This window comes from Rana temporaria, chromosome 1, assembly GCF_905171775.1.
Source record: "Rana temporaria chromosome 1, aRanTem1.1, whole genome shotgun sequence".
In the NCBI taxonomy this organism is placed as follows: domain Eukaryota; kingdom Metazoa; phylum Chordata; class Amphibia; order Anura; family Ranidae; genus Rana; species Rana temporaria.
In genome coordinates this window covers 241,272,231-241,299,885 of record NC_053489.1, presented here as the reverse complement: position 1 = coordinate 241,299,885, position 27,655 = coordinate 241,272,231, and the positions used below count along the sequence as shown (strand labels likewise).

Here is a 27,655-nt window from a genome sequence, read left to right as displayed (position 1 = left end):
TATGGAGGAGGAAATTATGTCACTTCCTCCCCAGAGAATCGCATACTTTAGAAAGTGTGGAAAATCACACATCTTTAGTTTGTGGTGCTGTGGCTTTCTCTTTTTTCAAAGAAATGTAAAACCTATACCTAAGAATTTTTATTAGCTGGTCAGTGAAATGCCTGATAACAGTGTAAGCATTCTAACACATTACTAGACATTAGGTAGCCCAGCTGCTCTTCAGGATGCCTTCAAACGCCTTACATCTCGAGATCCTAGCCAGTTTTGGACTTCAGGACAATGGATGACAGAGCGCAAAGGAGGATCAGATGTGGGTACGTAATGTACCAGCAGGTGCATTTTGAAAGCTGTGCTACCATTACACATATATATAAAGAAGTTGTTTTAAACTTTTCTATTTTAGCGCATGGCACAGAGACGATGGCCTATCCTAGACCAGATGGGACCTACACACTGCATGGCTACAAATGGTTTACATCAGCCACAGATTCTGATATGACTTTGACCCTAGGAAGAGTAGTTGATGAACAAGGACATATAATACAAGTATGTAGTAATTCACAGTCATAAAATATCTACCCCATGTTAAAAGTGAATTCGTTTTTAAACTTTTTTTTTTTTTTTTTTTTGTAATAACCACGAGAGAGTTCAGCTTAATGTAAGTTATTGTATTAATGTGTGTTTAAAGCCATGTTTGTTTTTATGGTTTGTAATCATAAATGTACATGGTAAGCAGTTAATGGTGCTCATTTCATATACATTCTGCATGTAGTGCTGAACAGTGATTATGGCTTTCTGTTCCTCTTATTACGAGTGTACCAGACGGTGTCTGATTGAAAACAGGACGCTCTATAAAGTCTCTGGTAGCCAGAAAGACCATTCATTAATGATAAGAAAGTGTTTTGGTTTTATTCTTAATTTTGGGCACGAAAGATGTATCTTTAAAAAAAAAAAAAAAAAAAAAAACATGACTTGATAATGCTGATGGTTGTACTGATTTATGCAGTGTGCATTTTAATAGTTTTAATTACAGTGGAAGCATATACATACTGTATACAAAGAAAAAGAGCCGCTGCTCCAGGTGTATGATAACCTAAGGTGGAATGTCTCGTAGAGTGCCAGCCCCGGCCCGCCTCCGTGGGAAACTTGTAAGAAAATAATTAGCTGCATATCCAGGAATTCCGATTTGCCTTTTAAGTGATAACACCAAAGACACCAACACAAGGTCACGTAGACACGTTTCACACAAACATCTTGTGCTTAATCATTACAATGACTAATATAACTGATGAATCTTAAATGTATATAAATATACATACTGTATGCTTGGGGTGTTTTACATTTTTTTATTTTTTGTAGGGCACTAAAGGACTGTCCCTTTTCCACCTGGAAGTTAGAGATGCAAAAGGTCAATTAAATGGAATTGAGGTTCAGAGGCTTAAAGATAAATTGGGCACCCGGCAGGTTCCAACAGCAGAACTTTTGTTGGATGGTGTAAAGGCTATAAGGGTAAGAGGGTTCTGATGGTATAACATAACACATGTAGATATATTATGCAGGCCATGACAGAACCACGGTCAATGTAACAAATCAAATTATAACGTAATCTTGTTTGTACATTAAACTATTCTATAGTTTGTACATTGCCAAGATTTTTGATATTGTTGTATAATCACAGTTGAAGCATTTGCAGTCTCTGCCCCACTAGTCCTTTAAGTAGATAAGACAAATGGCGCAGATATTTATGTTAACAACAAGAATAGTGCTTCCTTCAGCCACATTTTATAAATAAGGTAAGCAATTTTCTGATTTCCCTCTGATATATTAACATATACCATGACACTCAGAAACTAAAGTATATTTTGGATGCTGATGGAAAGCTGGGATTCTAAGTAATAAGCACATTTCAAGTTAATTTTGCTATATTTTAAAAGGGAGAGGTAGACATAAGCTTTTTTTCTAACATCATAAGGCCACTGTGGTATACAGTACATTAGTGCCTCTGTCATTAGCAGACAAAGACATTATAATTTAACCACTAGCCGACCGCGCACCGCCGTTCTACGTCGGCAGGTCGGCTCGGCTGGGCGAGAGCACGTAGTATAACGTCCTCTCTCTCAGCCGCCACTAGGCGCGCGCCCCCCGCTCGCCCCCGACTCCCGTGCGTGTGCGATCGCCGCCGGGCACACGCGATCGCTCGGTACAGAGCGGGGACCGGGAGCTGTGTGTGTGTAAACACACAGCTCCCGGTCCTGTGAGAGGGGGGAACGCTGATCTTCTGTTCATACAATGTATGAACAGAAGATCAGTGTTTCAGCTAGTGAGGCCACCCCCCCCCCCACAGTAAGAACACACAAGGGACATACTTAACCCCTTCCCCGCCCCCTAGTGTTAACCCCTTCACTGCCAGTGGCATTTTTATAGTAATCCAATGCATTTTTATAGCACTGATCGCTATAAAAATGCCAATGGTCCCAAAAATGTGTCAAAAGTGTCCGAAGTGTCCACCATTATATCGCAATACCGAAAAAAAATCGCTGATCGCCGCCATTACTAGTAAAAAAAATATATTAATAAAAATGACATAAAAATACCCCTTATTTTGTAAACGCTATAACTTTTGCGCAAACCAATAAACGCTTATTGCGTTTTTTTTTTTTTTTACGAAAAATATGTAGAAGAATACGTATCGGCCTAAACTGAGGAAAAAAAATGTTTTTTTTATATATTTTTGGGGGATATTTATTACAGCAAAAAGTAAAAAATATTCATTTTTTTCAAAATTGTCGCTCTATTTTTGTTTATAGCGCAAAAAATAAAAAATGCAGAGGTGATCAAATACCACCAAAAGAAAGCTCTATTTGTGGCAAAAAAAGGACGCCAATTTTGTTTGGGAGCCACGTTGCACGACCGCGCAATTGTCTGTTAAAGCGACGCAGTCCCGAATCGCAAAAAGTACTCTGGTCTTTGGGCAGCAATATGGTCCGGGGGTTAAGTAGTTAAAGAAACTTCCCTAATGCTCAACTGACAGCTTTATCTAAACTTGAATCCTGCAAAGTGGTAACTGTGTCTTCTGTAATCTACCTATGTGCTGGTATGATTCCACAGTCCAACCAGAAAAAGTTGAGTGGTTATTGCTGTATTTTATTTTACATTTAAAAATTTAAGGTAAACATTCAAAAGTGATATTTTTACATATAAATATACCTTTTTGTATACACTGTACTTTACAAAAAATGTTTTATTACTGGGTGCCTCCATGACCATTAGATTGCAAAGCACACTGGGCTTTTAAATAAGAAATCCCAGTAATGCTTTTATGCTTGTTCATAACTAAAGCCAGGTACACAAGAACCGTAAATTGGCCAGTTCAGCAAGAACCAGCCAGCATTCGATATGTGTATACTGTTCTCAGCAGAGGCCGTTTCTTCAGCATTCAATCAGCGTTTGTAGCCAATGGCTAATGGCTCTGATCTGTGTATTATGGTCCCCCCTGTCTGAATACAATAGTACAGCAGGAAAGATCCCTGCATCAACATAGTTTGTGTTGATGCAGGGATCTGTCCGTTTCTATTTGTTCAACCTGCTGGTTGCACAAAAAAAAAAAAACGTGTTTGTATACAGTGCATCCAGAAAGTATTCACTTCTTCTACATTTTGTTATGTTACAGCCTTATTCTAAACTGAATTAAATTCATTATTTTCCTTCAAATTCTATAAGCAATAAAGTATTGAGCAAAGGCTGTGAATACTTATTTACTGTATGTGTGTGTTTTGTACATTCTTTAGTGTTAATAAATTTGCAAAGATTTTAAACAAACTTCTTTATGTTGTCATTATGGGATATTGTTTGTAGAATTTTGAGGAAAAGAATGAATTCAATCAATTTTGGAATAAGGCTGTAACATAAAATGTGGAAAAAGTGCTGTGAATGCTTTCCAGCTGCACTGTACCTAGCTCAACTCGGAATGGATCTCATCGAGATCTGTCTCTGGGAAGCAAATGAAAGTGAGTTATTTAGCAATTTGTGTAGTATGATGTATCTGATCTACTGTAAGTAACTGGAGTAACACCAGTCAGAGCTCCATTATTTATGGAAAATCCCTTTATTTGAAGCATAGACAATATAACGGCACAATGTTTTAGGAATGTACTTGTCCAAAGCATTGTACTTCTGCATTATTTGAACTAAGGAGATTTTCCCTTTTATTGGTGGTAAAAGGAGAGATTTGAACAGCATTTCTGCCTGATCTTCAATATCATGTATCAGTATGCCCTGTTTAGCTGTTAATGACTGATTATTTTAATAATAGGTATAAAGTCCTATACTTACAGAGGTTTTTTTGTTTTGCAACATCAGATTTCTCCTGAAGGCCGTGGTGTGGCTTCAATTTCCAGTATGCTGGGCATCACTCGGATTCATAACACCATTTTTGCAGTAGCTGTAATGAGAAGGTATAAATCCATAGCATTCAGTATATCTAGAAACTGACTATATCTGTAAATACATTTTAAACAAATATTTAAAATTCAGAGTAATCAACTTGGCACGAGAATATGCATCAAAGCGATTTGTGTTTGGCAAACTGATAAAGGACCATCCACTTCATATTCAGACTATGGCACGGATGGAGGTGAGTGCTGTTGAATGTTGTAGATGTAATAAAATAATGCATATTAAACAGGCATATAATGGAGTATGAAACTAAAAACCTCTATTCCATAATAACATATTCTTATAGTATAGAGTTGCAATAATAGGTTTGTGAAGCATTTGCTATTATTTTGTATAAGAACTACTGCTAAAATTTGGATGGGTGCCAGGACTGCTGAATCATGTGACTGGACCTGATTAAAGGTAAATACAGTTTTTTTTTTTTTTTTTTGTTTTATATAGGGTACACAGAATAGGTAGGATGTAGGGGGGAAAGGAGAGGGAACGTGATTAGTCACAGTGATCACTTGGTACCAAGGCCAATCACAGTGGCCCTGTGCCATGTGATGGCTGTGACCATCCACAGTGACAAAGGTTTCTTAAATAAAACCTTTTGAACAGTGGTACCAATTGCTTATACAGTCATTAATACTGTAATAAGCAATCAAAGTGTTTAAAAATTAAAAAAATCATGATCATCTGCCGAGAGTAGTACAGTGTTACTATGGTGACACTGCACTGCTCTGGTGACAATATGTTAAAAATAAATAAATAAAAGATATTAGGTTTTTGTACATACTGTCACCAGAGCAAGTGCAGTGTCACTATGGAGACCTTGTACCACTGTGGCAGTGATCATGTGCAATGGCTGGCTTCTCTGATCTCATTGTATGTCATTGCTGCCAGCCATAATCTCTGATCACCACCACAGCAATACAATGTCTCCTGACCAGTGCTGTCAGTTATAATCCCTAATCACTGCTGCACCAGTCAGTGTCACTAATCACGGCCACCCACTGACCGCATCCCTAATCACGGCCACACCAGACGGTGTCCCTAATCACTGCCGCACCAGACGGTGTCCCTAATCACTGCCGCACCAGATGGTGTCCCTGTCCTAGTGCTCCAGGGCCTCCAAAAATGTGATGGGTAGTAAGAAAATTAGATGCGTAATTTATATCCCTAGAATGCCTGAAGGTGCTTCCTTGGATTTTGGGCCCCTCTGTGTAACTAGGCTGTGAAAAAATCTTGCACATATAATATCCCTATACTCAGGAGTAGCAGCAGAATGTGTTTTGAAGTGTAATTCTAGATATGCTTATGATGTGTGTTAGAAATATCTTCTTAATTGACAACTTTGTGTAAAAAAAAAAAAAATTCCGACCAGACAAGACATCAGAGTTGTATTGAAATGCAGCTCAGTTTTGCCACACCAAAGATGGCCGCTAGACGTTTCCCCAAACTCTAAAGTGTCTAGATGTAATTTTCTGGTAAGCGTACTCTCCTACTGCATTAGGGTGGAAGCATTAACACTTGGTGGCTGTGGTTCACTAATACTAAGAAAGAAGTGCACAGAAGATCTGGCCACGTAGACATCTGTTATTTTTGCCTCATGTGGATTTTATATGCACAGTTTAAAGTTTTATATGTATTTCTCAATCATTGTAATGATGTTATTTGTTGCATTTGTAAGAAAGAAGTACACTGAACATTTGGTCATGTGGATATTTGGTCCTGTGGATATGTTACTTTTTTCTTTTGTGGGCTTTTTATACACAGTTTGAATTTTAATTTAATTTACAATTCATGATATAGGTTAATGATATTATTTGTGCATTTTCTAATCTTTGGATATAAATCTAGCCAGGGGCGTACCAATGGGGGGGGTGGTCCGCCCCGGGTGCCACACATTGGGGGGGTGTCAATGGCCGAGTGGCGTCGCTATGGGGGTGCGCTTTCGCACACCAGGGTCTGGTGACACTGTGTGACGCCATCCCAAGGGCATCCCTGGCTCTGGCTGCTCCCTCCATTTTTTTGTCAGGTGGAACACCCCCAGCACTGGGGCCGCAATAGCCTGGTCTGTCTGGTCACTGTTTCTCTTCCGTTCATGGACGGACACAGCATCATATTTACCTTAGGGTATTATCCTCCTTTCTAGGAGATTACTAGGCAGAAAAACAGCATGTTAAGTGTTAAACACTCCTCACAGTACAGTACCTCCCAGGGGGCGGTTCCCCCAGGTACATCCCCCACTCTCTGCTCTGCAGCCTCAGTTTTTCCTGCCTAGCAAAGGAGAATGACATGGCTCCTCTGGGCCCATGTGCTCTGGGGATTTTTTTGCAATTTTCTTGCTTTTCTTTTCCTGCATTTTTGGATCCTGAGATCTACAATCAACTGCTGACTGGGTGACAGGCTGGATCCTCGATCCTTTTAGTCCCCCCAGATCGGCCATCGAGCATGTGCCGGCCTTTTAGCTACGTGCTGGGCCGTCCACGACATGCCCCGTTGCTCCAGGGGTGGCCGGTGAGCTATACGCTCCAGGGCACACATGACCGGGATCTGTCCGGGTCACCGTGTGTGGCGGGCCGACAGCAATGCCGTAACTGCGCGGATGTTGGTTCTGTCCGGGATGCCTTCAGCCGGTGGTCGCAGGACGGGTAAGTAGCAGTCCCCTTGCTTTGGCAGGGTGGTGCGGCTGGGCAATCCTGGGGAGGTCGATTGGGGGTCCGCCCTGCTTTCTTCTCTCCCTTCCTCTCCCTCCTTTCCCCACGTTCTGGGTGGCGGGGTCGGCCGTGAGGTGAGGGGTCCACCTGGGGGGGCTTCATCCAGTGGCTGGGGGCTGTGTCTGCTTCTGGGGGTGCTGTTCTGCTGCCGTGTGTGCGGGGGGGGGGCTGTTTTGCTGCTGTGTGTGGTGTTTTTATTACTACAATCGCGGCTGCCAATTTGGCGGCGCCGGGCGCCTTTATTGGAGATCGGCGGCCATTGTCTTGTAGCCCACATGCTCTGTAGCAGCAGTACAGGCCTGGTCGGGTGGTGAGTCCTCTGGGGGGTCCCCTATTCTCTGCTGCGGCCGGGAGGGTGGCCTGTGGGTCTTGCCTTGCTTCCAAGGGTGGCAAAAGGGTGGGTCAGTATGGCGTCCGAACCAGATGCTTCTCCCCCAGACATGCCAGAGTTAACCCTTAGTGCCCCTGCCGCCTCTGTGGATGCTATGACGGCAGTCCTAGGTAAAAAGCGCCCCCTTTCCCCCCCGCCTTCTTCTGGGGATGCCTCTGACACAGAATCGGGCCCAGCTACTGCTCCCGGCCCTGAGGTGTCAGAGGATGCAGGTCTAGTCCACACAGACAGTGAGGATGACTCTGCATCAGGGTCGGCGCATGATAGGGCGCTAGTGGGAGCTCTTATCACTGTGGTGCGGGATACTCAGAAAATGGAAGATTCGGCAGAGACATCAGAGATGTCGGTCCCATTTGGGTTCCGTAAGCCGGCCCGCACTGCTAAAGTGTTTCCTTGTGTTCCTTATCTGGAAAAGTTTTTGTACAAGGAATGGGCCGCAAAAGTTTTTTTCTGTTTCAAAATGCTTTGCGGTCCGTTATCCTTTTGAGGAGGATTTCCTGAAAAAATGGACCTCTCCTCCGTCAGTGGACCCCCCTGTGTCCAGACTGAACAAAGCTACCACGTTACCTGTGGAAGGGGCTCCCGCTTTCAAGGACCCCGCAGATAGGAGAGCTAGGGCTGTGGCCCGCTCCATGTTCACGGCGATGAGACCGATCTTGGCCGGGGCTCTAGTGTCACAGAGACTTACTGAACGGGCAAAGTTGTTGCTTCAGGAGTTGGAGGAGCACCAACCCCTCCGGACTATGTGGCGCTGGCCGACCAGTTGGTGCAGGGCCAGTCTTCTAAGAAGGCCTTGGTGGACTTACCCTTTAAGGCCTTGTACACACGACCGAACATGTCTGCTGAAACTGGTCCGCAGACCAGTTTCAGCTGACAGATCCGACCGTGTGTACAGCCTAGCAGACAGGTTTCCAGCAGACAAAAGTTTTAAAGCATGCTTTAAAACTTGTCTGCTGAAAACCCGTCCGTCTGACATGTCCGCTGGTTAGTACACCTAACCAGCGGACAGAAATCTCCCGCATGCGTCGAATGGATTCGACGCATGCGTGGAAGTATTTTACTTCCTGGTTTGGTGACGTGGCGGCGTCAACGTCACGTCACCGCGCTGTCTGTCCGCAGGGATTTCAGTTTGATGGTGTGTACAGCCATCAGACCAAAATCTCCCAGCGGACATGTCCGATGAAAACGGTCCGCGGACCGTTTTCATCGGACATGTTGTATCGTGTGTACAGGGCCTTAGGGTGAAAGGCTTTTTGGGGAGGTAAGAGCAGTCTACTCCCACAATCTGGTAAAGGTAAGGAGCCTCGCCGTAGGCCGTAGCCTTTACCGCCCCTAAGCGGTTTTTTCGTCCGCCCGGTGCTGCAGGTAAACGTTCCCAGGGCGCCCGCTGAAGGGCAGAAGCCCTGGTTCAACAAGCCTGCGGAAAAACCTGCTTCCACATGAAGGTCTGCTCCCGCCCGTCTCTCGGGTGGGGGGCTGGCTTCGCGAATTCGCGGCTCGGTGGATGTCTCTTCTTTCCGACCGGTGGGTTTGCGAAGTAGTTTCCTCGGGGTACAAGATAGAGTTTCTCTCTTGTCCACCAAACAGATTTTTTTCCTTCCAACCTCCAGCTTTCTCCGGGTCGTCGGGAGGCCCTGTTTGGGGTTGTTCAGGATCTGCTGGTCAGGGGGGTGATCGTGCTGGTTCCCTTACTGGAACGGTTTCAGGGGTTTTACTCCAATCTCTTTGTAGTCCCCAAGAAGGAAGGGGTCCGTCCAATCCTGGATCTCAAGGCCCTCAACTGTTTTGTCAGAGTGCAAAAGTTCAGGATGGAGTCGGTTTGCTCTGTAGTAGCGGCACTCCATCAAGGGGATTTCCTGGCATCCTTGGATATCAAGGACGCGTACTTGCATATCCCCATATGCGCAAAGCACCAGAGATTTTTGCGGTTGGGGAGGACCACTTTCAATTGGTAGCCCTCCCTTTTGGCCTGGCTTCGGCGCCAAGGGTTTTCACCAAGGTGCTCGCTCCGATTCTGGCCCTGCTGAGGCATCGCGGGATCACTATTGTAGGATACCTGGACGACCTTCTTCTGAGAGCTTCTTCAAGCTCAGAGTTAGAGGTGGATGTGTCTATCACCTGCCAGACCCTCCGGAAATTCGGTTGACTGCTAAATGTTCAGAAGTCGGTGTTGGTACCGTCTCAGTGCCTGGAATACCTGGGGTTGGTCCTGGATTCCTCGGAGGCGAGAGTTTTTCTTCCCACGGAGAAACTACAGACACTGCAAACTGCGGTGGCGACCCAAAAGTGGTCGTCGCTTTGCTTTTGCATGAGAGTTCTGGGTCTCATGGTTGCCTCTTTCGAGGCAGTACCGTATGCTCAATTTCACACTCGTGTGTTACAGAGAGAAATTCTGTCGCGTTGGAACAAGCACCCTTCGTCCTTGGATTGCCAAGTCCGGGTGAGTCGCCTGGTCAGGTCCTCCCTAGTGTGGTGGCTGACGTCTCCGGTGCTTCAGGCTGGGAAGTCATTCCTGCCGTGCCATTGGACGGTGTTCACGACAGATGTCAGTCTCTCCAGCTGGGGGGGGGGGGAGTCTGGGGTGTTCAGTCAGCCCATGGGCGCTGGAATCAGGAAGAATCCCGCCTGCCGATCAATGTCCTGGAACTCTTGGCGATCAGGCTGTGCCTCTCCAAGTGGTCTCTGAGACTGCAGGGCCGTCCGGTCAGGATTCAGTCGGACAACGCCATGGCTGTGGCGTATGTCAATCATCAAGGGGGCACAAGGAGCTCGGCTGCAGCGGCGGAAGTTGCTCACATCCTCCGGTGGGCCGAACAGAACGTTCCGGCTCTTTCGGCCGTGTACATTTTGGGCGTACAGAACTGGCAGGTGGACTACCGAAGTCGTCAAACACTAGACCAAGGAGAATGGTCGCTACACCCCGATGTGTTTCACAGTCTGTGTCTGAAATGGGGCACTCTAGACGTGGATCTTCTGGCATCACTACTCAATCGGAAGGTGTCACGGTTTGTGGCCAGGTCAAAAGACCCATGGGCGGACGTGTCAGACGCGTTGGTGGCGCTGTGGGGTCACCATCGTCTAATCTACGCCTTCCCTCCTCTGAAGCTTCTTCTTCGTCTGCTACGCAGAGTGGAAGCCGAGGGGATACCAACAATCCTAATTGCTCCGGATTGGCTTTGCCGTCCCTGGTACGCGGATCTGGTGCGTCTGGTGGCAGATGTTCCGTGGCGCCTGCCACTGCAAGAGGATCTTCTGTCGCAGGGTCCTATCTTTCATCCTGCTTTACAGTCGTTGGCTTTAACGGCATGTGTAACGGCTACCCAGCTAGGGAGAGGGTCTCAGCCGTTGGAGAAGTCCTTTTTCCTGGCAAGCTGCGATATGCAAGTACCGCCGGTATCCCCGTCCCATAGATCCAGAGAGAGAGAGAGAATTCCCCTTCCCGAACGAGACAAGGCTACGTTGAAGGGTCAAACAAGACTGTCTTTTTATTGCACATTTCACCTCGCTTTTTATATGGTTACAAACTTACATGAACAATGACACTCTCCGCCCCCCCCCCTTCACACACATACTTTGAAATAATGACATTCCCTTGAATCAATCAGTCTCTAGACGTTCGGCTCCAACCTTATATTTAACATGACTTGATCAGACAATGGAATTCAATTAACCTTTAAAACAATTATCCACATACTCCCCTCAGCATACACCTGACAGGAGGCTGTAACTACACAAAGGAGAGTCCATTAGCTATGCAAACTGGAATATTAGCATTCAGCAGTGGAAGAATCCCTTCTATAATTAACCCTTTGAGCTCAGAATACAATGTGGTAAATCCACTTGTAACAAGCCATGCAGTTCTTTGTAGTCCTCACTGCATGATAATTATAAATGTCCAGGCAGCATGCATAGTTCCATTACAGCGTGGCTCTTGAAAGCCAGGTGCTAAGGGACCGAGGTCTGTCCGATTCTGTGATCTCTACCATGCTGCGGGCGCGGAAGTCTACTTCCCGGAAGGCTTACATCTCTATGTGTGAGGAGATGAATTGGCACCCCCGTGCATACGTGATGTCCCGGATTCTGCTGTTTTTACAGCGTGGAGTGGATCAGGCTCTGGCCTTAAGTACGATTAAGGGGCAGATTTTGGCCTTGGCTGTTTTCTTTCGGCGGCGCACTCTCTGGTGCGTACGTTTGTGCAGGGGGTTCGGCATGTGGCCCCTCCTGTGCGTCCTCCACTGCCTCCGTGGGACTTGAATTTAGTCTTCTCTGTGCTTCAGAAGCCTCCGTTTGAGAACAATAAGGAGATTCCCGTATTGACTCTTTCCCAGAAGGTGGTTTTTCTGGTGGCACTTACATCGGTCAGACGGGTGTCTGAATTTGCGGCCTTGTCTTGCAAGGCTCCCTATTTGGTCATCCACAGGGATAAGGTGGTGCTGCGTCCGCAGCCATTGTTCCTTCCTAAGGTTGTTTTGGCCTTTCACATTGAGGACATTGTTCTTCCATCCTTGTGTCCTCGACCGGCGAACCCAAAAGGCGATTGGTGCCTCTTGGGCATTTCCGCCAGGCGTCTGTTTTACAGGTGTGTAAGGCAGCGACTTGGTCGTTAATCCACACCTTCTCAAAGTTTTACAAGGTGGATGTGAGTGCATCTTCGGATGCTTCCTTCGGCCGCAAGGTTTTGCAGGTGGCTGTTTAAGGTTGAAGTTCCTCCGTTGAGGAGCTCTGGTTTGTTTGGGGTGAAGTTGGTTTGCTGTGTGTTCCCACCCCTCGATTTTTTGACACTGCTTGGGACGTCCCTAAGGTCAATATGCTGCTGTGTCCATCCGTGAACGGAAGAGAAAATAGGATTTTTGTACTCACCGTAAAATCCATGGTTCATGGACAAACACAGCACCCACCCCTCCTTTTGTTTGTACTGCTTGTTTACAAACTGAGGCTGCAGAGCAGAGAGTGGGGGATGTACCCGGGGGAACCGCCCCCCTGGGAGGTACTGTGAGGAGTGTTTAACACATAACATGCTGTTTTTCTGCCTAGTCAATCTCCGAGAAAGGAGGATAATACCCTAAGGTCAATATGCTGCTGTGTCCGTCCATGAACTCAGAGAAATGGATCACTCTCCGCCGAGGCGGCTGCCTCCACACAGCCCTATCGAATCCGGACCTCCCTAGCTGAGGCATAGAGCCCGAGGTGAGTAGGTAATAGGGGGCGTGGGTTGTGAGAAGACGCTGGAGGAGTGTGTCTGTCCTGCCACCCTGTGCTGGTCTGACGAATGGGGGGGGGGGGGATTGCCATGTCCACCGTCACCCAGGTTGTATAGTGTCGTTGACCTGATTGGGGGGGCTGGTGCAGAATCCAGGCATGTGCTATATACAGGGTGCAGAATCCAGACGTGTGCTATACCCACCTATAGTAGCTGAACTGTAGGCGTACCCGATAATGGGGGGGGTGCCAGATATAGGATCTGCCCCGGGTGCCATACGCTCTAGGTACGCCCCTGAATCTAGCGCTACACTTCCTACATTTATGATTTTATATCTTGTATCAAGATAGTGTTACCAGCTTCCCTCCCTGGATTTTGGGCCCCTCTATGCATCTAGACCGGGCATCACTAAATGGCGGACCGCGGTCCGGTTCCGGCCCCAGTGGCCATTCTATCCGGACCGCAGCCCCGCCAAGTAGTTTCCCGTGTGTCCTCTGTCACCGGCTCGCTCGCCCGCCTGCCTGCCGCTGCGGATGCCGCTATATACACAGCATGGCAGGCGCGGCAGCAGGTCCGTGCCTTCTCTCACATCGCTGCACTCCCCCCTCCCCACACTGCCTGTCTTAATCACACAGGACACGGAGCGCGACTGCTCTGGACAAAGGGCGGGACTTTTTAAGTTAAAAAGTGGGTGATTGGTTGCTAGGCAGCGGGGGCGGTCCCAGCAATAAATCACTCACTTTTAATGGGCAAAGTCCCGCCCATTGTCCAGAGCGGCCATGCTTCATTTCCTGTGTGATTAAGGTAGGGTTCTGTGGGGAGGGGGGAGTGCAATGCAATGTAGGACAGGGGAGGTCTGTGATGGGGAGTCTGATGTGTCAGGACCCGTCTGTGATGGGGGTTTGTGATGGGGGGGTCATCCTGTGATAGGGGGTCTGTGATGGGTCAGGACCAGTTTGTGATTTGGGGGGGTCAGTCTGTGATAGGGGGTCTGTGATTTGGGGGTAAGTCTGTTATGGGTCAGGACCAGTTTGTGATGGGGGGGAGGTCAGCCTGTGATAGGGGTGGTCTGTGATGGGTCAGAAACAGTTTGTCATTTGGGGGTCTGTTATGGGTCAGGACCAGTTTGTGATGGGGGGGGGTCAGCCTGTGATAGGGGGTCTGTGATGGGTGAGAACCAGTTTGTGATTTGGGGGGTCAGTCTGTGATAAGGGGTCTGTGATTTGGGGGTCAGTCTGTGATAAGGGGTCTGTTATGGGTCAGCAGGACCAGTTTGTGATGGGGGTCAGTCTGTGATGAGTCAGGTCAGTCTGTGATTTGGGGGGGTCAGTCTGTGATGGGGAGTCTGATGTGTCAGGACCAGTTTGTGATGGGGGGGGTCGGTCTGTGATGTGTCAGGACCAGTTTGTGATGGGGGGTTTGTGATGGGGGGGCAGTCTGTGATAGGGGGTCTGTGATGGGTCAGGACCAGTTTGTGATTTGGGGGGTCAGTCTGTGATGGGGGTCTGTGATGGGTCACGTCAGTCTGTGATGGGGGGGTCAGTCTGTGATTTGGGGGGGTCAGTCTGTAATAGGGGGTTGGGGATTTGGGGGGTCAGTCTGTGATAGGGGGTCTGTGATAAGGGGTCTGTGATGGGTCAGGACCAGTTTGTGATGGGTCAGGTCAGTCTGTGATGGGTCAGGTCAGTCTGTGATGGGGGGGGATTAGGCTGTAATGAGGGGTCTGTGATTTGGGCGGTCAGTCTGTGATGGGGGGGCGGGTCTGTGATGCGTCAGTCTCTGCAAGGGCAATAGAAAACAATTGTTTTCTATGTGTCCTGTTCACACTGCAACAGCGCCCCTGCGTACTGAGCAGTGTTTTGCAAAATGCATTCTGTTTCTATGCACCGCAATTGAACTGTGGTGCATAAAAATTAATAAAAGGTATTTTTACATTTCAATAAAGTTGAAAGAAAAAAAAGTGCGATGTGTGTGGGTCATAAAGGTGTGTGCATGTGTGTGGTGGTGGTGGGGCGCTGTGATGGGAGGTTGTCAAGTGGAGGATATCATGTGGCGTCATAGCACCAATTTGGCATTCGGACCTCCGCTGGAAGAATTTTCTTCCGACTGGACCCCCGTGAATTTTAATTCAGTACCCCTGATCTAGACTGTAAAAATTTCTCACGTGGGGTGTCCCCATACTTGGGAGGCATAACACAGTATATTTTGGAATGCCTATGTTGTGTGTGTGTGTGTGTGTGTGTGTGTGTGTGTGAGAATTTCCTTGTTAAAATGACAACACATTTTACTTAATTTCTTAATTTTACAAACAAAGTGACAAAAATTACAACTTCAAAAAACTCACCATGCTTATTCTTAACCACTTAACCCCCGGACCATATTGCTGGTCAAAGACCAGGCCACTTTTTGCGATTCGGCACTGCGTTGCTTTAACTGACAATTGCGCAGTCGTGCGACGTGGCTCCCAAACAAAATTGGCGTCCTTTTTTTTTCCACAAATGGAGTTTTCTTTTGGTGGTATTTGATCACCTCTGCGGTTTTTAGTTTTTGCGCTATAATAAAAAATAGAGCGACAATTTTGAAAACAAAATATGTTTTTACATTTTGCTATAATAAATATCCCCCAACAATATATATATAAAAAAAAAAAATTTCCTCAGTTTAGGCTGATACGTATTCATCTACATATTTTTTGTAAAAAAAAAATCGCAATAAGCGTTTAGTTTGCGCAAAAGTTATAGCGTCTACAAAATAGGGCTTCGTTTTATGGAATTTTTATTAATATTTTTTTTTTACTAGTAATGGCGGCAATCAGCGATTTTATCGGTACTGCGACATTATGGCGGACACTTTTGACACATTTTTGGGACCATTGGCATTTTTCTAGCAATCAGTGCCCCTATTGGCTGCTCGGCGAGATGACGTATAGCTACGTGATCTCGCCCAGCAGAGCCGACCTGCTGCCGTATAACTGCGGCGGCTGGTCGGCAAGCACTTAATACCTTGTACTGTCTACTTTCCAAAAAGGGGTCATATATATACCATTGTCTGAAAGTTATTGAGTCTACAAACTGAATATATAATATACACTGATTTGGATTATTATAGCCCAAAAAGTAGCAGAATATATTTCGGTATAAATTTATGAAGAAAGATTTATTTAACCACTTTGCGACTGCCTAACGCACATATACCTAGGCAGAATGGCTTGTGTGGGCAAAGCAACTTACCTGTACATTGCTTTGAAAATCCTGCCGTGCGGGTGCGCACCCGCCGCGAGCTCCGTGACCGTGCTTGCGGGACCTGCAAATAGATGTCTGCTGGTGTCCCGTGATTGTGTCACAGAGCGGCAAAACGGGGAGATGCTGTTGTGAACAAGGCATTTCCCTGTTCTGCCTAGTGACAGGACACTACTGCTGTGTCCTGTCACTGTGATCGGGAGCAGTGATCAATGTTGTGTTACTGGTAGCCCAGCCCCCACACAGTTAGAATCAGTCCCTAGGACACACTTAACCCCTTCCTTGCCCTTTACACAGTAATCGGTGCATTTTTATAGCACTGATCACTGTATAAATGACAATGGTCCCAAAATAGTGTCAAAAGTGTCCGATGTGTCCACCATAATGTTAGTCACGATAAAAATCGCTGATCGCCGCCATTACTAATACAAAAATAATAATAAAAATGCCTTAAAAAAGATCCCCTATTTCCCCTAATCGTCTTTCAGGACAGCCACCTGAGACTTTGGCTCCTCCCCTCCGTAGGAAACACCGCGCCAGTCTTCTATAAATTTCCTCCTCCCTGCTGGCTCCTCAGTTATTTGTGTTTCCTCCAGAGGGGAGACACCATGGGAACCAAGCTAGGAGAGCCAAGGGAGGCTCATTCAGACATGTCCGGAAAGGGAGCAGAGGCATCCTGGACAGGCCAGGTCACTAACCTGGTAAAGATCTGCCACCCTCTCATCCCTGAGTGCAGGTGTAGGTCGAGGGGCTCTGGTTTTCAGCACCGAGTGCGGTGGGGAGAGGTGTACAGTCAGCCGTCCCATACCCCAGCAGCGTGTGTGGCAGCATAGCAGTGTAAGCCACGCCGGGTATCGGGACCACACTGAACCGACGGCGGGTGACGTGATGTCCGGCAAACGGGGGCGTGCACTTCCGGGTTCGCCGCTTCCGGCTGCGAACAATGAAAACGGAGCCAGGCAGGGGCTGGAGGGAGCTGCATATGCTGTGGAGACCGCAGAAGCGCCGCTGGTGACACGGAAATGTCGGAAGCAGAAGGAAGAGATGCTGCTCCAGCAGAGACCAGCTCCAGCCATTCCAAGGTAAGGGGAACCTAGGGTGGGTCTCCCCTAACCTAAACCCTCCCCCCCCGACCCAGGAAAAAAATGAGGGGGGTAGCCAAAGTCCCTCCAGTGTCAGAGGGTGGTTCATGGGGCCCCTAGTGAGGCAAGCCCACATGAAGGCACTGCGCAGCTGCCATGTCAGGGGAAGAATACTGGTACCAACTGTGGGGTCTTTTTCCCTTTTGTCTTTTCAGAAAACGGACAAAAATGGTCCTCCTCACAGCTCAAAGAGGAAGTGCCCATCTTGCAAAGTTACACTTAGAAATTCATAGAGGAAAGCAATATGTAGTGATTTGTATTAGCAAACTAGTACAGGAACACACTACAGCACTGAGCTAGCATTATCTGTTGAAGAGTTATCCAACACCTTTGAATCCTTTAAAACCTTCTTTGAAGGATTTCAGATCCAGCAGCTTCAGTCGGCTTCTCCTCCAGTGCAGACAGCGGTCAAAGTACCAGAAGTAATACCTTCCACCAGTGCAGGCCCTTCAGTAACTCCTAGAGGGGAGGCAGAAGAGGAACCTGACAGCGCAGTGTCCGGTTCCCAAAAGTCAGAGGAGGAGGCTCAGGAAGGCGATTCCAGAAAGCCATCCCTATATAAACTCTAATTAGAGGATGTCGATCATCTCTTGGGAGCCATTTATACCACACTAGGTATACAAACAGATAAAAAGACTCTATCCCTGCATGACCAGATGTATGAGGGATTAGGGGAACAGGAAAAGAAGAATTTACCAGTTTACGAGGTGCTAGTAGAAGCAATTAAAGAATGGCAAGAACCAGAAAAAAATATATATATTCTAAAGCCTTTAAAAAGACGGTTTCCATTCTCAGATGATCCATCATCAATATGGAACAAAATCCCAAAGCTAGATGCCGCCTTCTCACAAGTTTCAAGGCATACGGATTTAGCATTTGAGGATATGGGCATTTTATCTGAGGAAATGGATAAAAGAATGGACTCACTATTAAAAAAAAATCATGGGACTCCACCAGGGGCGTCGTTAGGGCGTGGCTTGGGGGACTGGAGCCCCGAATGGGTCCCCGAAAAGCCCCGAGTCTATGCCGCATTCGATCACATTGTTAGCCCAGAGTCGAGCGTCTGGGAGTCAGGACCTGATGCCGAAGGTAGCCGAGTGCCGCCAGCGCTGGCGGCACTCGGCCACTTTCGGCATCAGATTGGTCCTGACTCCCAGACGCTCTGCTCGGGGCTAACAATGTGATCGAATGCTGCCCCGCCTTCTGGAGCCTGCAGCGCCAATAGCGGGGCGTGTGACGTCCATCATAGGCGCTGCAGGCTCCACGGCGGGAATTACAATTGTCACACATCCCCGCTCAGGCGGGTGGCTCTCCTCAGCTCCTCTCTGACTGCCAGTGCCTGACCTGCTGTGACTGCACACCAAGGCTCAGGCTGCTAAGTGCTAAGGTAGGTCAGTGCACTGTGTGGAGCTGTTACTGATCTTTTTTTAAATGATATTACTTGTAAAAGCTCTTCATATAGGTTCACTGTGACCCTATATGATGAGCTTTTACAAGTAATATCATTTAAAAAATCACCTGTCTGTTCTTGGAAAATTCATATTCAAGTCAGGTCAGTGGGTCAGGTCAGGTCAGTAGGTCAGGTCAGTGTATGCAGGACAGGTCAGTGAGTCAGGTCAGTGTATGCAGGACAGGTCAGTGAGTCAGGTCAGTGTATGCAGGACAGGTCAGTGTATGCAGGACAGGTCAGTGTATGCAGGACAGGTCAGTGTATGCAGGACATGTCAGTAGGTCAGGTCAGTGTATGCAGGACAGGTCAGGTCAGTGTATGCAGGACAGGTCAGTGTATGCAGGACAGGTCAGGTCAGTGTATGCAGGACAGGTCAGGTCAGTGTATGCAGGTCAGGTCAGTGTATGCAGGACAGGTCAGGTCAGTGTATGCAGGACAGGTCAGTGTATGCAGGACATGTCAGTAGGTCAGGTCAGTGTATGCAGGACAGGTCAGGTCAGTGTATGCAGGACAGGTCAGTGTATGCAGGACAGGTCAGGTCAGTGTATGCAGGACAGGTCAGGTCAGTGTATGCAGGTCAGGTCAGTGTATGCAGGACAGGTCAGGTCAGTGTATGCAGGACAGGTCAGGTCAGGTCGGTGTATGCAGGACAGGTCAGTGTATGCAGGAAAGGTCAGTAGGTCAGTGTATGTAGGTCAGGTCAGTGTATGCAGGTCAGGTCAGTGTATCTAGGTTATGTCAGTGTGTGTGTACACACACACACACACACACCTAGGTCAGGGTATGCAGGACAGGTCAGTGGGTCAGGTCAGTGTATGCAGGACATGTCAGTGGGTCAGGTCAGGTCAGTGTATGCAGGACAGGTCAGGTCAGTGTATGCAGGACAGGACAGGTCAGTGTATGCAGGACAGGTCAGTGGGTCAGGTCAGTGTATGCAGGACAGGTCAGTGTATGCAGGACAGGTCAGGTCAGTGTATGTAGGTTATGTCAGTGTGTGTGTGTACACACACACACACACACACACACACACACACCTAGGTCAGGGTATGTGTGTCAGGTAGGTCACCCCACTCCACCGACCGTGCCCGAAACCCCCCGCCCCCCCCGGTGCCGGCGTATGCAGGACAGGTCAGGGTATGCAGGACAGGTCAGTGAGTCAGGTCAGTGTATGCAGGACAGGTCAGTGAGTCAGGTCAGGTCAGGGTATGCAGGACAGGTCAGGGTATGCAGGACAGGTCAGTGAGTCAGGTCAGTGTATGCAGGACAGGTCAGTGTATGCAGGACAGGTCAGTGAGTCAGGTCGGTGTATGCAGGACAGGTCAGTGTATGCAGGACAGGTCAGTGAGTCAGGTCAGTGTATGCAGGACAGGTCAGTGTATGCAGGACAGGTCAGTGAGTCAGGTCAGTGTATGCAGGACAGGTCAGTGTATGCAGGACAGGTCAGTGAGTCAGGTCAGTGTATGCAGGACAGGTCAGGTCAGTGTATGCAGGTCAGGTCAGTGTATGCAGGACAGGTCAGGTCAGTGTATGCAGGACAGGTCAGGTCGGTGTATGCAGGACAGGTCAGTGTATGCAGGAAAGGTCAGTGGGTCAGGTCAGTGTATGTAGGTCAGGTCAGTGTATGCAGGTCAGGTCAGTGTATCTAGGTTATGTCAGTGTGTGTGTACACACACACACACACACACCTAGGTCAGGGTATGCAGGACAGGTCAGTGGGTCAGGTCAGTGTATGCAGGACATGTCAGTGGGTCAGGTCAGGTCAGTGTATGCAGGACAGGTCAGGTCAGTGTATGCAGGACAGGACAGGTCAGTGTATGCAGGACAGGTCAGTGGGTCAGGTCAGTGTATGCAGGACAGGTCAGTGTATGCAGGTCAGGTCAGTGTATGTAGGTTATGTCAGTGTGTGTGTGTACACACACACACACACACACACACACCTAGGTCAGGGTATGTGTGTCAGGTAGGTCACCCCACTCCACCGACCGTGCCCGAACCCCCCCCCCCCCCCCCGGTGCCGGCGTATGCAGGACAGGTCAGGGTATGCAGGACAGGTCAGTGAGTCAGGTCAGTGTATGCAGGACAGGTCAGTGAGTCAGGTCAGGTCAGGGTATGCAGGACAGGTCAGGGTATGCAGGACAGGTCAGTGAGTCAGGTCAGTGTATGCAGGACAGGTCAGTGTATGCAGGACAGGTCAGTGAGTCAGGTCGGTGTATGCAGGACAGGTCAGTGTATGCAGGACAGGTCAGTGAGTCAGGTCAGTGTATGCAGGACAGGTCAGTGTATGCAGGACAGGTCAGTGAGTCAGGTCAGTGTATGCAGGACAGGTCAGTGTATGCAGGACAGGTCAGTGAGTCAGGTCAGTGTATGCAGGACAGGTCAGTGAGTCAGGTCAGTGGGTCAGGTCAGTGTATGCAGGACATGTCAGTGGGTCAGGTCAGGTCAGTGTATGCAGGACAGGTCAGGTCAGTGTATGCAGGACAGGTAAGTGGGTCAGGTCAGTGTATGCAGGACAGGTCAGTGTATGCAGGACAGGTCAGGTCAGTGTATGTAGGTTATGTCAGTGTGTGTACACACACACACACACACACCTAGGTCAGGGTATGTGTGTCAGGTAGGTCACCCCACTCCACCGACCGTGCCCGAACCCCCCCCCCCCCCGGTGCCGGCTTAGCTTGGCTTCAGGCTGAAGCCCCTGGTCTTTTTGGCACCTAGCAACGCCCCTGGACTCCACACTGGGAAGTTTAAAACCAGCAATGGCAGTCACGGTGGTGGCCAGAAATATGGAGTTCTGGCTAAACCAGATCCAGGCACACATTGAGGAAGGAACTGCGAAAGAGCAAACCCTATCCTCCTTTCCCACACTGCTACGAGGCATAGCCTATATTGCAGATGCCTCAACAGAACTGGTACGGATGGCAGCCAGATCATCCGCACTAGCCAACTTCACAAGAAGGGCCCTATGGTTAAAGACATGGCAGGGAGACTGCGCGTCTAAGACCAAATTATGCGAGAACCCATTTACAGGGGACTTGCTATTTGGGCCAGGGTTGGAGAAGGTGCTAGATCGTACAGCGGATAAAAAGAAAGCATTTCTGCTGAAACGCAAAGGACCCTGGAGTCAGCCGCAACAAAAAAAAGGAGACAAAAGAAATACAACTTGGGTCCCGAAAGGTCCCCGATATACAGCATCCAAGGCAGATAACCAAAAAAGACCTTGGGGTTCCCGAAAGGGAAAGGCAAAGGAGGGGGCGATTTTCCGTCGTCCTGAACAAGCCTACATCAAAAAATGACAAATTAGTCACAGTAGGTGGAAGACTGGGGGCCTTCCTCCCGCAATGGGAAAAGATAACCTCCAATCGCTTCATTTTGAGAGAAATAAGAGATGGATATCACCTGGAGTTCTCAAAATCACCCCCAAACAGAGACTGTACATAACCAAACTTCCAAAAAACAAAGGAAAGACTGAAGGTTTAATGAGAGCCATAAAGGAAAACAGTAATCACAGAGGTGCCAAAGGAAGAAAGACGACAAGTGTTTTACTCCCACATATTCGGAGTACAAAAACACACGGGAAAGGTCAGACCAATCCTAAACCTCAAACCCTTGAATGTGTCCATAAAACTTACAAAAGTTTCAGGATGGACTCAATATACTCAGTGAAGGCCTTACTACCCCCAAACAGTTTTTTAGTTTCCCTAGACTTAAAGGACGCATATCTACACGTCCCAATACACCAAAATTGTCAGAAATTCCTAAGGTTAGCAATAGAAACAAAAAACAAAACCATGCACCTTCAATTCCAAGCCTTACCCTTCAGCCTTTCCTCTTCACCCAGAATTTTCACAAAGATTCTGGCGGAAGCCCTGGCACCCTTGCGAGTCCAGGGCATATCCATCATCGCCTATTTAGATGATCTTCTTCTTTTTGCAGAATCTCCAGGAAGGTTACAAAAGAACCTCGAGATCACACAGACGTTCCTAAAAAATCTATAAATATAGAAAAATCCAACCTACAACCCACTCAACAGATAACATATTTGGGATATGGAATAGATTTGGTTCAACAAAAAATATTCCTGCCCAAGGAGAAAATAGAAAAAAATCCAAAAATAAGTGCAATACAGGCAAACTTGCCATGCACCATCAGAAAGGTGATGTCAACGCTGGGGTTACTAACGTCTGCAATCCCAGCAGTACAATGGGCAGCCCTACATTTTCGGCCACTGCAAATGTTCCTATTAAAAATATGGGATCACATGCAGTAGTCCTTGGACACTCGGGTTCTAATACCAGCAAAGGTAAAAAGAACCCTATGGTGGTGGAGGACAGTAGAAAATGTAACCAAAGGATGGCTGTGGACACTTCCTATTTCCCAGACCCTTACCACAGACGCAAGCAGCGTAGGATGGGGAGCGCATCTAGGCTCCCAGATAACACAAGGGGCGTGGCAAAAGGAAGAGAGGATGAGATCATTGAATTGGAAGGAATTGAAAGCAGTAGGGCTTGCGCTCCAATCCTTCCAGAAAGAGTTGAAAGGACATCACTTACAGATCAGGTCCAACAACGCATCAGTCATCGCCTACATAAACAAACAGGGAGGAACAGGAAGTGGAACCGTGTGGGCGTTGGCAGAGAAAATCCTGAAATGGGGAGAGAAAAACATACTCTCTCTCAGCAGTCCACATAAAAAAGGATTTAAACAGAGTGGCAGATTTTCTCAGCAGGAAACAAGTGAGAGAAGGCGACTGGGCGTTAAACCAAGAGGTGTTCAAACAAATTACGCAAAAATGGGGAACACCTCAGGTGGACTTATTTGCCTCAAGAGAAAACAAAAACGTCAGAGCGTTCTCTTCTCTGAAAAAAGAGGACGGAGTGCTAGGGGTGGATGCGTTGGCACAGAGGTGGATATTCAAAATATGTTATGCCTTTCCTCCACCAGTACTAATACCAGCAGTAATAAGAAAATTCTGCATAGAGAACACAACATTGATTCTCATAGCACCTCACTGGCCCAGGAAACTGTGGTTCTCAATGGTGAAAGAACTCGCTATAGAGCCCCCCTGGTTACTACCAGTCCAGGAAGATCTACTCTCCCAGGGCCCAATATATTGCCCCCAAGTGAAAAGGTGGAACTTAGCCGCCTGGTATCTGAGGAGCAGCTGCTGAAAGCAAAAGGGTTCTCAAGCCGCTTAATAGCGACTCGGCGAAAAAGCAGGAAAGTGGAGACATGCAACATCATGTGGAAGTGCTTTAACAATTGGTGCACAGAAAAAACCTTCAACGTACAGAGCTCAGTGGCAGTCTTAGAATTTCTACAGTAGTGTAGAGAAAGGACTAAGCCTTAGTACATTAAAGAGTCAAGTGTCAGCACTTTCTGTTTTTCAGGAAAAAAAGATTAGCATCCGATCCATGGATAATCAGACTCTTCAGATCCCTGAGCAGACAAAAATCTTTACAGAGTACAGTCTTTCCAAAGTGGGACCTGACATTATTGCTGCAAACTTTGACAGCAGACCCCTTTGAACCACTAGAAAATTGCAACCTAAAGACGCTGACACCTAAAGCAGTCTTCCTGGTAGCAATTAGCACAGCCAAAAGGGTCTGTGAGAAAGAGGCCTTATCAACCAGACCCAACTTTTGTCAAATTTTTACGGACCGCATCAATTTTTAAATGGATCCGGGATTTCTGCCGAAAGTAGTCTTGAGATTCCATAGAGAACAGGAAGTTGCGTTACCTTCATTTTGTCCAAACCCTTCTAAAGAACAAGAAGTAAAGTTTCATAATTTAGACGTCGGGAGATGCGTCTCGCGTTATTTAGAGGTAACAAAAACACTGAGGAAGACGGATTCCTTTTTTATTTTACATTCTGGAGCTAAGAAAGGGCACAAGGCCACTAGACACACCATAGCGAGATGGCTAAGGGAAGCCATTGAATAGGCTTACAAGTTAGGAGGCGTACAGATCCCAGAGGGTATCGGAGCGCACTCCACAAGGTCATTGGCAGCCTCACAGGCAGAAAGAGCTGGAGCAATGCCAGAACAGATTTGTAAAGTGGCGACATGGTCCAGCTTTGCCACCTTTGTAAGACACTACAGAGTGAATCTTTTGGTCAGCTAAACATCAGACCTTTGGACGCATGGTCTTACAAGCTGTGGTCCCACTCTAAGGGTAAGTGCTCGGTTACCCTCTCAGGTGGCTGTCCTGAAAGACGATTAGGGGAAAAACTAAGTTACTTACTGGTAATGTTCTTTCCCGGAGTCTTTTTCGGGATGGCCGGGGGTACCCACCCAAATGACTAACTCTTTGTCATTCCGGATGGTCTCCATCTCTGTCATTTACCGGTGGCTCAGGCAGATTATCATTTAAATTTATAATCTCAAGGATCAGGTGTCACCTTGTCCTGTAAAGGCACACACTACTAAATCTGTGAGTGCTTCTTCAGCATCAGGCTACTGTATTTCAGATTTGCAAGGTCTTCTGTTGTCGTGTTCTGGTCCAAAGTTCCTGTTGTGTTTTTTGTTTTCTTTGGGGGGCCTGTTAGCACTTTGTTTGCTGTTGCTCACCATTCCCTGCTTGGGAGCACAAGGGATTATCTTGGTTTGGCCTACATTTTTCTTGTTTGCCAGTGTCCACTCATCTTGTAGGCAGCAGTATAATTTAACAGTAAAAACATTTGGGCGTCTCTCCAAGAAAACGATTTTACAGCGAGTACAAAAATCCTATGACTGTCTCTCTATAAAAGTACATTAGAATGGTGTACTTGTTTGTTCTAGGTTGAGGCCCGTGGCGCATTTCTTCTGTTAATGGAAGTTGCACGCTTGTTAGGATTGGAAGAAACAAACATGGCAACAGAGCAGGACCAACATCTCCTCCGGCTGCTGACTCCCATTGCCAAACTATACACTGGAAAACAGGTATATAAATAGGCAATCAGTCTTTATTGCATAATTTGAGATATGCATATCTTCTCATGCATACATATTTACTCTCTAGGCTCTTGCTGTAGTATCAGAGGGGCTTGAATGCTTTGGAGGACAGGGCTACATGGAAGACACTGGTTTACCAGCCATTCTGAGAGATACACAGGTAAGACATTTTTAGAGAGAGAAAATCATACAAAATGCAAAAATGACATATTTTTATTCTTCTTTTTCTCATACCCCATAACAGGTGCTCACAATCTGGGAAGGGACCACTAACATCCTATCATTAGACGTTCTTCGTTCAGTAATCAAAAGTCAGGGGCTGGTACTTGGTTCTTTCTTCTCAGCTGTTCAGGTAAGCTATATCGCAAACACTCAGATGCAGGTTGATGAGAAACCTGCATATTATGGTTGTATTGTTACTGTACCACACACAAAAAATGCAAAACAAAGCAATAATTAGTACAGTTTAGTTCATCCCAAAGGAAAATAAAATATTATATAGACCTGCCTCTAGCTAGTTTTAGTGGGTATACAGATTGTCAATCATAAAAGCATTGCGGTTGGGGCGAGACTATGAGATGAGTAGAGAGGCATTAACAGCTACGATCACTGTCATTAAAAAAGAGGGAAAGGACAATACGAACTGTTCAGGGTTCCGACCTATCTCACTCTTGAATTCAGATACTAAACTGTACGCAAAAATTTTGGCCGAACGAATGAAGGGGGTGATGACTGCCATTGTCCACCCAGACCAGGTTGGTTTCATACCTGGGAGGGAGGGAAAGGACAATGGGGTCAGGGCACTTCTTCTCATGGAGCAGATCAAAGAAAGAGGAACCCCTGGTCTATTCCTGTCAGTAGACGCTGAAAAAGCGTTTGACAGGGTAGACTGGGGGTTCCTGATACAAACACTAGAATGTATAGGAATTGGTCCAAGGATGATCAAATGGATCAAAACGCTCTATTTCCACCCATGCGCTAGGATCAAGATCAATGGATCTTTATCCGCACCCTTCGAGATGAGAAATGGAACCAGGCAGGGCTGTCCCCTGTCCCCTCTTCTTTTTGTCTTATCATTGGAACCCCTGCTGGCAATGGTCCGACAAAATCCAGAAATATATGGAATAGAGGTTGGAGAAGACGAGCACAAATTATCTGCCTTCGCAGACGACATTTTGTTTTATATAAGTAGCCCAAGAGTTACTCTCCCGAAGTTAATAGCTACTTTAAAACAATATGGTGAGGTGTCAAACTTCAAAATGAATACAGAAAAGACGGAGATCTTAAATATCAATATTCTTCAAGAAGAAGAACAATATCTGCGGAAGAAATATAATTTTAAATGGCAAAAAGAAATAAAATACTTGGGAATAAAACTGGCAAATTCCATCAAGAAAATATATAGAATAAATTTTATCCCCCTGCTCAACGAAATAAAAAGGGAAATTAAAAACATATTCAATAGACCTATTTCGTGGTTCGGGAGGATAAATGTAGTGAAAATGGTTCTCATCCCAAAAATCCTATACAAGTTCCAAATGGTCCCAATATACCTTCCACCGTCATTTATTAAAATAATTAACTCCCTCATAATGAACTATATCTGGAATAATAAAAAACACAGGTTGTCTGCTCAAATTCTAAAACGGGCCAAGAAAAAGGGAGGCTTAGCTGTACCCGACATCAGATTGTATTATAATGCTTCGGTTCTCGCAAGGGTTATAGAATGGGCTAAAGAATCCCAGGACAAAAGATGGATAAATATCGAATGCACATTAGCGAGGGCACAGTTAGGGAGATTAATTTGGAATCCACCACAACACAGATCCTTACACACCTCAACACACACAATAACTCATAATGCATGGAGGATCTGGGATAGACTTCACAAACAATTAAAAACAGAATTCAACTCACCCTTTATTGATTTAAAAGAAAACGAATACTTTATTCCAGGGACAAAAGAAGTAGGGGGAAATTGGATCACAAATAGAACACAGTTAAAAGATATAACACTAGATGGCAAAATTAGGACACTTCACGATATTAAATATAGGATTGGAATAAGGGCGCTCGACGAGTGGAGATACTTGCAGTTAGTGTCATTCGTCAAGCGCCTACCACACCCTTTGAGGTCACAAGAGGATTAC

General features: G+C 46.8%; 1 protein-coding gene across 1 annotated transcript in view; it reads left to right on the top strand.

The window, feature by feature from the left end:
• Positions 1-27,655, top strand: part of LOC120939591 (acyl-CoA dehydrogenase family member 11-like) — a 92,873-nt gene that overhangs the window by 57,208 nt on the left and 8,010 nt on the right. Inside the window, exons 5-12 of the mRNA XM_040351986.1 lie at positions 197-314; positions 404-546; positions 1,360-1,509; positions 4,360-4,454; positions 4,534-4,633; positions 25,353-25,493; positions 25,573-25,665; positions 25,750-25,857. Coding sequence (XP_040207920.1) covers positions 197-314; positions 404-546; positions 1,360-1,509; positions 4,360-4,454; positions 4,534-4,633; positions 25,353-25,493; positions 25,573-25,665; positions 25,750-25,857 — 948 coding nt within the window. The remainder of the gene's footprint in view (positions 1-196; positions 315-403; positions 547-1,359; positions 1,510-4,359; positions 4,455-4,533; positions 4,634-25,352; positions 25,494-25,572; positions 25,666-25,749; positions 25,858-27,655) is intronic.